Here is a 14,745-nt window from a genome sequence, read left to right as displayed (position 1 = left end):
GGATGATGAAAGTAATGGTACAGCATTGTAACAGTGAATAAGTACTGAGAAATAATTCTAAACTCATAGTTGCTGTCGACATAGGAAGTAAAGTAAGCAAATAACACCGAATAAACGGCAAGGTTTTACATTTACAATATGCCATTTGTCACACCATCATATTGGCTCCTTCGCAGTTGGTTCGTGGCCGCGCACGGTCACCGTCTCACGTATAACAAATAAATGAGCCACATGAATACAACTTTTCTTATGTCATTTAACATTCATGCAGTTATGCCATGTTGTTATGGGGTAGATACTTTAATTAGTAGTATACGCCTAGAAATGAACGATAACACAGATTGCATAATGTACTCTGGCAAACATGCCACGTGATAATAAAACCCGTATATCACAACACGTTCCTCGCGACACAATAAGTGCTCGCAAACATGACGCCATTCCTGAAGGAATATAAATGAAAAGAAAATTATATTAATGAATATGCAATTGAAAAACAAATGTTTATTAAGTACCAATATTTCATCTATTTGACACAAAATCGTCACATTGTTTATCATTTGAAAAGTCAGTTAAAGGTCGATAGTTCAGTTAGTGGACTATTCTCGAGTAATTGCGACCGCCATTAAGTGCACTGAAGAAACTGCGTAATAAAATCTTAATTTAAGAGCAGACTAAGTTCTACATGAATAATAGAACAAGTTTACCAAAAGTGTTTGAGACAATCGCGGCTACTAACTTTAAGGAATGATTTATCAAGTAAGTATCTGTGACACATGTACGTATCAGGCCTTGGGTTAAAATAATCTACCCCGATGGGAATTCTAACATGTAAATTATGTGCTTGGTTTTTTTTTCCAATCTTGAACATGCCATAAATCAATGGAGAAAGGTTACTGCAACACTGTATTTGGTTTTGAAAGCCCCAAAACTGTACTTGTGGTTAATGTTGTCTATTGTATTGGCGACCTGTTTACATTTTGGAGTACGTTGTTGTTCCCTATTTCACTTGAAAAACTGAACATAAATGTTGGTAATTTCGTCAACATGCTACACCGATTACCTCACTTCTCATTTATGTTATGCACGAGTGGTAAATTTAAGACACGTCACTGTCTTTGTAAACCTCAGATCGAATTTGGATGTTACCGTAAGTTAAGCTGTGGGAAGGTAATAGTTGTGTACGAGTCTATACGAAAAACGCACTACTGATTTTGTATGTTGGTTTCATCGCCAATGTCTAAACGAGAAACCAATGGATACTATGTAACAAAGGGATGATTTACAACCACTTCGCCGCCCCCTTTTAGACCACTCCCTTGTCTATACGCATGCCTTACTACTATTATACAAATTACGTTGTATATGCTGAGTGAGCGGGTCAAGGGAGAGACTTTGTGCAGTACTGCTGTAAGCGGGCAAAACAACCCCAACGAATCAACGAACGAGAGCGGTGCGTGGTGGTGCCGTTTGACTACAAATGTGTTTATCGACGACGGAGACGAATGAACCCAGGTGTCGTTGCACCTGAAATGTAGTTTCGTCAGTGCGGTGATTATTAGAATAGTAAAACCAGGTAAGTGTCGGTCACTATTGAAATATTAAGTCATAAATTGCCTTTTTTAAGAGTGACGGCGTGAATAGAGCTCAGGTGAAAGCTTCAACTATATACATAAAATGAAATCAAGAGTTATAACGACCACGTTGGAGCTCGTTTAGATAATACTCAAAACGCGACTTTGTCCAGTATTATATACTGATCGTCGACGCTAGCTACAACAAGTAATGACCGGCGTTACGACATTTTCGAATCATCTCAAAAATCAAGTCTTTCGTAGGTGTCTTGCAAATCGGTGTGGATTGGATGTGTTTATACGACGGTCTGTGGTGTATTGAAAGTATATCTATTGTTGTTGAGTATAATTCAGATCAACAACGTTGAAGACGCTCATCTAGAAGGTGTTAATAACAAAAAACACAGCATTGTCCGTATTAATCCAGCCAAAGCGAGTAAACATAGTTACGAAGCGCGTCGCACGAATATGCTTCTAAGGCTTCTATATGTTTAGTTTAATCTACTAAAATCCCCACATTATAACAATACCCGTTACTTCTCGTATATACATGTGCCAATTAAATGTGTATGTTTTATAGTCGGATTATTCGACTGCCATTCACCCAGTCATTCAAAGACGTATACCTAGTGATACTATGCATTGAATCTTCATATGCCAATTAGACGACCACTTTTCAATCTGTATTAAGGCAGTCCCTCATCGCTTGTGGTATCAGCACAGTCCCCCACCACTTATGATATCATAGATAATATCTGTAATTGCTCTGATAATAACTTTTTGATTGAATTTCATTTTTTACTTCTTGAAAACTACACGTCAATGTTATTAAGCTGTAAAAAAGTACACTCTATTTTCAGTTATACAAACAAATTCAACAGGTGTCAGGTTTTTTTTGCAAATAGTATACGGCAATTCTGAGACAAAAATAGTGATAATAGAAATTAGCAAATACTATTTTTATGTCTAGGCATTCAAAATAATTTAATTTGGAGAAGAATAATTGATGTATTGTTGTATCAATATGAAGGACAATATAAAATATTTATAATAAGTTTTAAATGGTATCAGTTACCACAAAAAATGGAATGGAATGGAATGGTTGAAACAAAGTAACACTCTCAAGAAAAAATACTTGGAACAAATTTATGAATATGCTCTTTCAATTATTAGTCTATGGAAATCGTAATTACTAATTACCACAGAGATGTACATTGTTGTTGCCTCCTCCTCGTAGCAACTAAAATGCGTAATAGTAATAATGATAATGATATAACAGTAATATTTAACACTATTTAACTATGAATTGTATTATATATTGTGTATACGGACAATAGCTTTATTATATATATATTATACAGGACGTTTATACATTTCTTAAAGAGGATATAATTTATCGTAAAACGAATATAATATGTTGGTGCAAACTGCAGTATTCGTTATAGTTAATTAAATAATAAACTTCGTTATAAGATGTAATAACACAGCGTCACGTACATTTCACGAGGAAGGCGTATATATATTTACTAACCGTTCACAAGTCGCCAATTTATATGTCTATGTGTGTACATCGATGTGTTGTACATTACTGAATGGCTGGTCGACCTTCGACCTTATCTCATCTAAGGGAAGGCGGTGTTTATGAGTTTTACGATGAGAACGAATGTAACTGTATACAATACACGGTGAACAATACCGATTTACTTCGCAATTTTTCGATCAGAGTTCTATTAGCAGACTAAATATAAACGCGTGTGTTTGAAGTGTTTATATTTCCTAATGCCTACCAAATTATAAGCTTTTGTGCATAATATCGAGCTTGGTGTAAGTATTATTTGATGGAAAGTCGAGTGTGTCGACTGACGTCACTCTGGCTCGATGTTTATTTTTACCCGCCTCGTAAACTTGTAATCAAACAATACGCTACACACCACTACAAATATGTGTGTACATTGTTTTGTAATGTGGCCAGCACGGTTTCCACGCTTACTTCTCCTACCCAATATTGTTATTAACATGAAGTATAACGACTTTTTTTAACTGGGTTTACGGTGTTATGCGTATACTATTTTTAGGGTTTGCAGAGAGAGTCTAGATGTTTAGCGCCATATTTTCTAACCTCTCCTAAACATATGGCACTACTTTATGTGTACTAACTAACCCACAGACTGAATGTCGCCTCCCTGATTGGCGTATTTGGTGTAAACCACACTCACTCTATGATATGATGTGTATTTGGTGTAAACCACACTCACTCTATGATATGATGCGTATTTGATGTAAATCACACTCACTCTATGATATGATGCGTATTTAGTGTAAATCACACTCACTCTATGATATAATGTGTATTTGGTATAAACCACACTCACTCTATGATATGATGCGTATTTGGTGTAAACCACACTCACTCTATGATGTGATGCGTATTTGGTGTAAACCACACTCACTCTATGACATGATGCGTATTTGGTGTAAACCACACTCACTCTATGATATGATGCGTATTTAGTGTAAACCACACTCACTCTATGATATGATGCGTATTTGGTGTAAACCACACTCCCTGTATGATATGATGCGTATTTAGTGTAAACCACACTCACTCTATGATATGATGCGTATTTGGTGTAAACCACACTCACTCTATGATATGATGCGTATTTAGTGTAAACCACACTCACTCTATGATATGATGCGTATTTGGTGTAAACCAAACTCACTCTATGATATGATGCGTATTTAGTGTAAACCACACTCACTATATGATATGATGCGTATTTGGTGTAAACCACACTCACTCTATGATATGATGCGTATTTGGTGTAAACCACACTCACTCTATGATATGATGCGTATTTGGTGTAAACCACACTCACTCTATGATATGATGTGTATTTGGTGTAAACCACACTCACTCTATGATATGATGCGTATTTGATGTAAATCACACTCACTCTATGATATGATGCGTATTTAGTGTAAATCACACTCACTCTATGATATAATGTGTATTTGGTATAAACCACACTCACTCTATGATATGATGCGTATTTGGTGTAAACCACACTCACTCTATGATGTGATGCGTATTTGGTGTAAACCACACTCACTCTATGACATGATGCGTATTTGGTGTAAACCACACTCACTCTATGATATGATGCGTATTTAGTGTAAACCACACTCACTCTATGATATGATGCGTATTTGGTGTAAACCACACTCCCTGTATGATATGATGCGTATTTAGTGTAAACCACACTCACTCTATGATATGATGCGTATTTGGTGTAAACCACACTCACTCTATGATATGATGCGTATTTAGTGTAAACCACACTCACTCTATGATATGATGCGTATTTGGTGTAAACCAAACTCACTCTATGATATGATGCGTATTTAGTGTAAACCACACTCACTATATGATATGATGCGTATTTGGTGTAAACCAAACTCACTCTATGATATAATGTGTATTTGGTGTAAACCACACTCACTCTATGATATAATGTGTATTTGGTGTAAACCACACTCACTCTATGATATAATGTGTATTTGGTGTAAACCAAACTCACTCTATGATATGATGCGTATTTGGTGTAAACCAAACTCACTCTATGATATAATGTGTATTTGGTGTAAACCACACTCACTCTATGACATAATGTGTATTTGGTGTAAACCAAACACACTCTATGATATGATGCGTATTTGGTGTGAACCACACACACTCTATGATATAATGTGTATTTGGTGTAAACCACACTCACTATATGATATGATGTGTATTTGGTGTAAACCAAACTCACTCTATGATATGATGCGTATTTGGTGTAAACCACACTCACTATATGATATGATGTGTATTTGGTGTAAACCAAACTCACTCTATGATATGATGCGTATTTGGTGTAAACCACACTCCCTGTATGATATGATGCGTATTTGGTGTAAACCACACTCACTCTATGATATGATGCGTATTTGGTGTAAATCACACTCACTCTATGATATGATGCGTATTTGGTGTAAACCAAACTCACTCTATGATATGATGCGTATTTAGTGTAAACCACACTCACTCTATGATATGATGCGTATTTGGTGTAAACCACACTCACTCTATGATATGATGCGTATTTGGTGTAAACCACACTCACTCTATGATATGATGCGTATTTGGTGTAAACCACACTCACTCTATGATATGATGCGTATTTGGTGTAAACCAAACTCACTCTATGATATGATGCGTATTTAGTGTAAATCACACTCACTCTATGATATGATGCGTATTTGGTGTAAACCACACTCCCTGTATGATATGGTGCGTATTTGGTGTAAACCACACTCACTCTATGATATGATGTGTATTTGGTGTAAACCACACTCACTCTATGATATGATGCGTATTTGGTGTAAACCAAACTCACTCTATGATATGATGCGTATTTGGTGTAAACCACATTCACTCTATGATATGATGCGTATTTGGTGAAAACCAAACTCACTCTATGATATGATGCGTATTTGGTGTAAACCACACTCACTCTATGATATGATGCATATTTGATGTAAACCACACTCACTCTATGATATGATGCGTATTTGATGTAAACCACACTCACTCTATGATATGATGCGTATTTGGTGTAAACCACACTCCCTGTATGATATGATGCGTATTTGGTGTAAACCAAACTCACTGTATGATGTGATGCGTATTTGGTGTAAACCACACTCCCTGTATGATATGATGAGTATTTAGTGTAAACCACACTCACTCTATGATATGATGCGTATTTGGTGTAAACCACACACACTCTATGATATGATGCGTATTTGGTGTAAACCACACTCACTCTATGATATGATGCGTATTTGGTGTAAACCAAACTCACTCTATGATATGATGCGTATTTGGTGTGAACCACACACACTCTATGATATGATGCATATTTGGTGTAAACCACACTCACTCTATGATATGATGCGTATTTGATGTAAACCACACTCCCTGTATGATATGATGCGTATTTGGTGTAAACCACACTCACTCTATGATATGATGCGTATTTAGTGTAAACCACACTCACTCTATGATATGATGCGTATTTAGTGTAAACCACACTCACTCTATGATATGATGCGTATTTGGTGTAAACCACACTCCCTGTATGATATGATGCGTATTTGGTGTAAACCACACTCACTCTATGATATGATGTGTATTTGGTGTAAACCAAACTCACTCTATGATATGATGCGTATTTGGTGTAAACCAAACTCACTCTATGATATGATGCGTATTTGGTGTAAACCAAACTCACTCTATGATATGATGCGTATTTGGTGTAAACCAAACTCACTCTATGATATGATGCGTATTTGGTGTAAACCAAACTCACTCTATGATATGATGCGTATTTGGTGTAAACCACACTCACTCTATGATATGATGTGTATTTGGTGTAAACCAAACTCACTCTATGATATGATGCGTATTTGGTGTAAACCACACTCACTCTATGATATGATGCGTATTTGGTGTAAACCACACTCACTCTATGATATGATGCGTATTTAGTGTAAATCACACTCACTCTATGATATGATGCGTATTTGGTGTAAACCAAACTCACTCTATGATATGATGCGTATTTAGTGTAAATCACACTCACTCTATGATATGATGCGTATTTGGTGTAAACCAAACTCACTCTATGATATGATGCGTATTTGGTGTAAACCACACTCACTCTATGATATGATGCGTATTTAGTGTAAACCACACTCACTATATGATATGATGCGTATTTGGTGTAAACCAAACTCACTCTATGATATAATGCGTATTTGGTGTAAACCACACTCACTCTATGATATGATGCGTATTTGGTGTAAACCACACTCACTCTATGATATGATGCGTATTTGGTGTAAACCAAACTCACTTTATGATATGATGCGTATTTTGTGTAAACCACACTCACCCTATGATATGATGCGTATTTGGTGTAAACCACACTCACTATATGATATGATGCGTATTTGGTGTAAACCAAACTCACTCTATGATATGATGCGTATTTGGTGTAAACCACACTCACTCTATGATATGATGCGTATTTGGTGTAAACCAAACTCACTCTATGATATGATGCGTATTTGGTGTAAACCACACTCACTCTATGATATGATGCGTATTTGGTGTAAACCAAACTCACTTTATGATATGATGCGTATTTGGTGTAAACCACACTCACTCTATGATATGATGCGTATTTGGTGTAAACCACACTCACTCTATGATATGATGCGTATTTGGTGTAAACCACACTCACTCTATGATATGATGCGTATTTGGTGTAAACCACACTCACTCTATGATATGATGCGTATTTGGTGTAAACCAAACTCACTTTATGATATGATGCGTATTTGGTGTAAACCACACTCACTCTATGATATGATGCGTATTTGGTGTAAACCACACTCACCCTATGATATGATGCGTATTTGGTGTAAACCACACTCACTCTATGATATGATGCGTATTTGGTGTAAACCACACTCACCCTATGATATGATGCGTATTTGGTGTAAACCACACTCACTCTATGATATGATGCGTATTTGGTGTAAACCACACTCACTCTATGATATGATGCGTATTTGGTGTAAACCACACTCACTCTATGATATGATGCGTATTTAGTGTAAATCACACTCACCCTATGATATGATGCGTATTTGGTGTAAACCACACTCACCCTATGATATGATGCGTATTTGGTGTGAACCACACTCACTCTATGATATGATGCGTATTTGGTGTAAACCACACTCACCCTATGATATGATGCGTATTTGGTGTAAACCACACTCACCCTATGATATGATGCGTATTTGGTGTAAACCACACTCACCCTATGATATGATGCGTATTTGGTGTAAACCACACTCACCCTATGATATGATGCGTATTTGGTGTAAACCACACTCACCCTATGATATGATGCGTATTTGGTGTAAACCACACTCACCCTATGATATGATGCGTATTTGGTGTAAACCACACTCACTCTATGATATGATGCGTATTTGGTGTAAACCACACTCACCCTATGATATGATGCGTATTTGGTGTAAACCACACTCACCCTATGATATGATGCGTATTTGGTGTAAACCACACTCACCCTATGATATGATGCGTATTTGGTGTAAACCAAACTCACTCTATGATATGATGCGTATTTGGTGTAAACCACACTCACCCTATGATATGATGCGTATTTGGTGTAAACCACACTCACTCTATGATATGATGCATATTTGGTGTAAACCACACTCACTCTATGATATGATGCGTATTTGATGTAAACCACACTCCCTGTATGATATGATGCGTATTTGGTGTAAACCACACTCACTCTATGATATGATGCGTATTTAGTGTAAACCACACTCACTCTATGATATGCTGCGTATTTGGTGTAAACCAAACTCACTCTATGATGTGATGCGTATTTGGTGTAAACCACACTCACTCTATGATATGATGTGTATTTGGTGTAAACCACACTCACTCTATGACATGATGCGTATTTGGTGTAAACCACACTCACTATATGATATGATTGTACGACTGCGTAAAGAATACCTTGCGCTCTTATCTTGCGGCAGTAATCACTGCGACATAAAACCTATTTCATTCGAAACAATCCACACAAATATTAAACAAATAACAATAAGAATACCTAATTAATGTGGCGCACGCCTTGGCAGATATTTGTCCATATCTACTATTCGATTAACCATAGTACTAAAAAAATGATTTAACTTCAAGGATTAACAACTGCTTAAACACACATTGACAATTCGAACAAATGAATACTTTCAGCTCATCAATAATAATAATTTATTATATTTGTCTGGAAGGAGCTGTAAATCTCCAATGATTTGTATTACACTATTGCTATATACTTTCCATGTGACGGTACACGCGCAATATATTATAAGTACAATGCAAGCTATGGGAATAGTAAATAACAGAACACACATTAATATGAAAAGACTATAACGCCAATATTAGAATTCAAGTTGTTCTAGTGCGGTGACCGTGTTCCCTGTGCTGGACAGACGAGGCAGTCGTATATATGCTTGGTTGCATTGCATTCGGTTATATACTACAAAACAATGGCGTTCTTGTAACACAAAGAGATAACTCTGTATTGTGGGGGAGGGGTCGGAACACGTACGCACCGAAGGCTTTGTCAGCCCATCGCAAGTCTGGATTCAACCAGTATATCCATGGGAGTGGGTTGGAATTTTTGGATGGACTACTTTAGTTTCCGTTTACATTTGCGGTGTGCTATTTGTGTGTTCTAGAATAGATTACTAGTAATTCTATTCTCTGTTCATACTTTTATTCCGTACAATTAGTTACACGTATTTTATCATATGTTATCATATGCCGCCCAGAGGAGAAATATTCACCAACCTCTAAACTGTGTAAGCGCCTTCTGAAACTCCAATATTGGCATCAGTTCTGTGCTTAAAACGTCATTTCGAGACAGAAAAAAACGAAGTTAATCATAAGGTGAAATTAATAAAGCCCATAAGAGATCTAAACACGTCATTGTTCTCAACGGTACACCCTCTCTATTCAGAGATCACTTACAATAACTACGATAATATATGGTCTAATGACATGATCGCCCGGGGATAAATTCCACTAAGGAGGAATAAAAACCGTGACGCCGGGCCACGATAGACACAGAAGTCGTGCTCAGGCTACATCAAGTACGGACTAATCTCACATGTTTATTTACAATGGCATTTGGGCGCATAGCCCGAGCTTAGCGTTCGCGCACGCTTCGTTAGCCCGGTTTTAAAACGGGCAGGTTTATTTGGTACTTACCGTTGCTTAGCCCGTGCTTTAAGCGTTCGTGCAGGTTTTCTTAGCATGAACTAACGTTCTTGACCTCTTAGCCCATACTAAGCTATATTTACACTCGTTTTACAAGAGATATACTTTTACGCTGGTAAAGCGTGACTTATTAAAATGGTGATTTTTGATTTACGGGTATGTAAAACGAAATTACATTAACGGATGTAACTGATAACTTTTCCAATGAAATCCTTAGCACCCCGTTGGCAGGCCAGTCACACTGGTTCTCACCACAAGAGGTTACGATCCCCCCTGCCAAATGCTAACTGAAACTAATATATACATATTTACATGAAAATTTTCCACCTATGCGGATCTGTTTGTGCAGGAGTTTTACGACCGTGTGCCTTTACTGACGTCAACCAAACTTGTTATATGGGAAGTTGGCACCCAAGGCTCACAGGTGCTACACCTTGCCCAAGCGTGACCTGGAGGTAGTTGTGGCAAAGGGTAATCTCATTCTCCCAAATGGTATTACAGTACAACACACACAACGCAGCGAAACGAACGGCTGGGCACTGTTTAACAACTATTCATATTAATAAGTTTATCTGTCTTGTGCTGATGTATAAGGAAGCGTATTTCGTACTGCTACTGGTTTATTAGGAAAAGTCGTTAATTCTTCATTTATCCTCACACAGATGCATCATGGGTTTTTTAGCGGATATATTATACTCGCTGATGGCATATACAGTGATCATCAGAGTCACGTTCAGCGCTGGTACGTACCATTTTCTTATAATAACGCTCGCTGAAAAACAAGTTTTTTATAACATGTAGCATTGTGTGTATTCATTTGTTAATGAACAAAAACTGAGTAATAAATACGAAGCAATTAGTAAGACGCAAGTTAATGCTTATAAATACGAATTCGTTTTATTTATTTATTTATTTATTTATTTATTTATTTATTTATTTATTTATTTATTTATTTATTTATTTATTTATTTATTATTTGATTAATTAATTAATTTATTTATTTATTTATTTATTTATTTATTTATTTATTTATTTATTTATTTATTTATTTATTTATTTATTTATTTGTTTGTTTGTTTATTTATATATTTATTTATTTATTTATTTCGTTGTTTATCGTAGATGTAATTATCAGTGATATACAAACCACTATGAGTAGTGGTAGCTCCACAGATGTTAACTTGGGAGAAACCGTTTCCTTTTCATTGGATATAACTATAACTGGGAGCGGGACAAGCACTCATACTGGTTACGCCGTTTTTCAAGTATTCCTTTCTCTGGACAGTGCTGGCACCAGTCCATTGTTTACCGAAACCGGCACTACGACAATGCAGGGAATCGATTTAACAACTGTATCTCCGGTTACTGTGACGGACATTTCAGCAGAAATTGACCTTAGTAGTGAGACGACGTGTACGTTCGCCTATGTTTGTGTTGACATGAACCCCGTACAAGGAACGTGGGTACTTGATGCTGCTGCAAGTAACAACGTTGGCTGCACATCCGTTAACTGTATTCGTAAGTAGTTGTTTATATTTTCAACAGTCTGTATATTCGAAAATATTCTCCTGCCACGTAGTTTATACCAGTAAACACTAGATATATCGCTATTATGTCATTGTTTATAACCCTTCTTCAAAGTTATGTTTAGCATAAACTTAGCAGAAAGCCCTTTCAATTGTGTGTAACGTGCCTGGCCAAAAATCTAATCTGAAAGTTGCGAGTTATACTGATCGAAAGCTGGCATATTATTTGTCGTGTTTGGACTAAGTTAGTCATTGTTTTTACTATAAGAAATCCCTTCATGTATGCTCTTCGAATTCCGCTTCGGGGCGCGCTAAAAACAACCTAGTAAGTAAAGTTCGATGTCTAAGTCGATCGCGTATACATGACCATTTTGCTTGCTCGAGCCGTAGGACCCCGATAGAATGCTGTTGTTTAAACGTATCAATTGTTGTAGATCACCTTGGCCTGATTAATGTTTATATTCATAGTTCGTCTTTACAATTACGTGTGAATAAGTTTTTTTGCTGATTTCTTCCACTCTTATCAGTAAATGTAGACATCGGAAATCACACTTTTGTTGAAGAAGTAGTGGGATTTTGATGCTGTGAGTTTTACGCAGTGGGGTCCCATACGAGGATGGGTAACACAGTAAAATAGTCATCCTATAAGGTAATTCGAAAGATAGACTCGGACCTGATGACTACACAGGAAACAACTCAAGAATTTGATGATTGTCTATCTCAGACTTAACGGAAAGGAAAACGAATTTGGACTTGGTAATATAGTCAACTTGTAATCTTAGACCGCCAAACACAGAATTATCAGGGGTAAATCTTCTTTCTCTCGGGTTCTCCACACTTGTCAGGGGGGGAACTCGTCTCGTCTCTATACCTCGTCCCCTTGAGGTACGGGATCGGGAAAGTCACTTTAACTTTACAGTCAAATAAGACACACACAACGAAATACGTTTCAGCTCTCGTCTTAGTCGATCTTTTGGAGCACTCTATAAGACACAGCGCCCTGGGGAAAAGTCCCCAAGACTCTCGCAAGGCTGACCCAAGACTAGCCCAAGACTGGACTGCCTCAAGGCTCGCCCCTGGACTCTCTCGGACTCTCGACTGCCCAGGACTGCTCTCTCTCTCTACTGCGTCTATCGTGCTGTATTCGCCAAGACCAACTCAAACTCTCTTTATTCATTTTCAAAACTCTAACCAATTACAAAACAGTAAAAAGACTCTAGGGCGTAACCTTCAATCATAAAGCCAATCACATTAAGTACTGAATACGTCATATCTTTTGATTAATCGTTCACTACATTAATAACTATGGATACCAACTGTCAGAATCGCGACGGTTATCTGGTAATTAGTTTCAAATCACTGAGCCAAGTTCCGTCCAAAACTTTAAATAGGCCTAAACGATGACAGACATAACACAGCAATTCGCTCGTAATCAACTAATTAAGTCGGTTAACAGATACGCGAAAACAAATTCATGACACATCCCTTCACCCAAACTGAGATATGCCTCCCGGCATAACACGTTCATAAATCAAAGATACCGTCCTCTACTCATCGTCATACAGGTTAAATACAATACTAATAAAAGGTATAAATCAAAAAGAGTAAAACACACTAATTAAGTACAATGATTATAAAGTCTAAATACAATGGTTATAAAGTCACAAATATCAACGGTTATGAATCAAAAAAAAACAAGGGAAAGGCTACCAATCGACTCGCTTTTCTCAAACAGTTCGCTAAGATAACCCGTCGCTTCACTTTCTCCGTTACTAAGGTTACAAACTCTATATCAAAAGGTCAAAAAAACTAAGGCGTGGCGGTGTAACCAAGCGATCAGCCAATCGCTGCAGTCGACAGCATGATCACGTGATTACCAGGGATGCGTCTCTCGGTTAAAGCATTGCTAAGCGGTAACTAATAAAGAATGAATAAAAAGCTATTAATCAAACTCCTGTCATATACGCTTATAAACTTCAACTGAACTCAAAAGTCGTTAATCTAAACAAAAGTCATACGGCGTGGAAACAGAATGCAAAGACAATGTCGCTTTCATAACACATTACTCCTCTGGCAAAATGACGGAAAAGACTAAAACGATATACACTACTGAGTTACATATAATCCTGTCAATCATGAACAAAAGCTTGCGATATCAAACAATACGTCTATAAGCGCACCAAACTCTCATCTCAAAAAGACATTAAAAAACGTTACAAAGGTGCTCTACAAAACTCAAAAAGCGTCAGAAGTATTCCGGAAAACAACACATAAACAACAACAACTCTTAAAACGTCGGTATCTCTGTACTCGACAAATCTCAAAACTCTTAAAAACTCATTGGGGCATTACTTTCCCCATCATAATCCGTACTCATAAACTCATTAAAACTCCATAAAACTTCACAAAACTCAAAACACTGTGTTGCAAATACTTGTCCACTGAGGCGCGCTTAAATCGTTATAAAAAGGACCTCGCACGTCACTAAATATCACTTCGAAACAAAGATCTGGGCGCTTACATACATACAATTCGACATCACAAAAAAACGGTAAGAAAAAAGATAGAAAAAGCAAACAATACATTACATTACTAAGCAATAGGGTTAGGGTTCTGGAAAAGAGTTCAACGTCCTTGAGTTACACAGTGTCAGTTACAGTGTCCAGCGAGCGATTCTCTAAGCAATACACAGATAGCTAAAGTC

General features: G+C 37.1%; 1 protein-coding gene across 2 annotated transcripts in view; it reads left to right on the top strand.

The window, feature by feature from the left end:
• Positions 1-1,375: 1,375 nt before the first annotated feature.
• LOC100367161 (uncharacterized) overlaps positions 1,376-14,745 on the top strand; it is a 30,258-nt gene continuing 16,888 nt past the window's right edge. For both annotated transcript variants that reach the window (XM_085491337.1, XM_085491336.1), the window contains exons 1-3: positions 1,376-1,576; positions 11,178-11,257; positions 11,638-12,033. In XM_085491337.1, the coding sequence (XP_085347463.1) occupies positions 11,185-11,257; positions 11,638-12,033 (469 nt within the window). In that variant the 5' untranslated portion in view covers positions 1,376-1,576; positions 11,178-11,184. The remainder of the gene's footprint in view (positions 1,577-11,177; positions 11,258-11,637; positions 12,034-14,745) is intronic.

Source organism: Saccoglossus kowalevskii, chromosome 16 (genome assembly GCF_978046115.1).
Source record: "Saccoglossus kowalevskii chromosome 16, keSacKowa6.1, whole genome shotgun sequence".
Lineage (NCBI taxonomy): Eukaryota > Metazoa > Hemichordata > Enteropneusta > Harrimaniidae > Saccoglossus > Saccoglossus kowalevskii.
The sequence above is the reverse complement of the archived record's forward strand: the minus strand, read 5'-3'. Positions and strand labels throughout refer to the sequence as shown.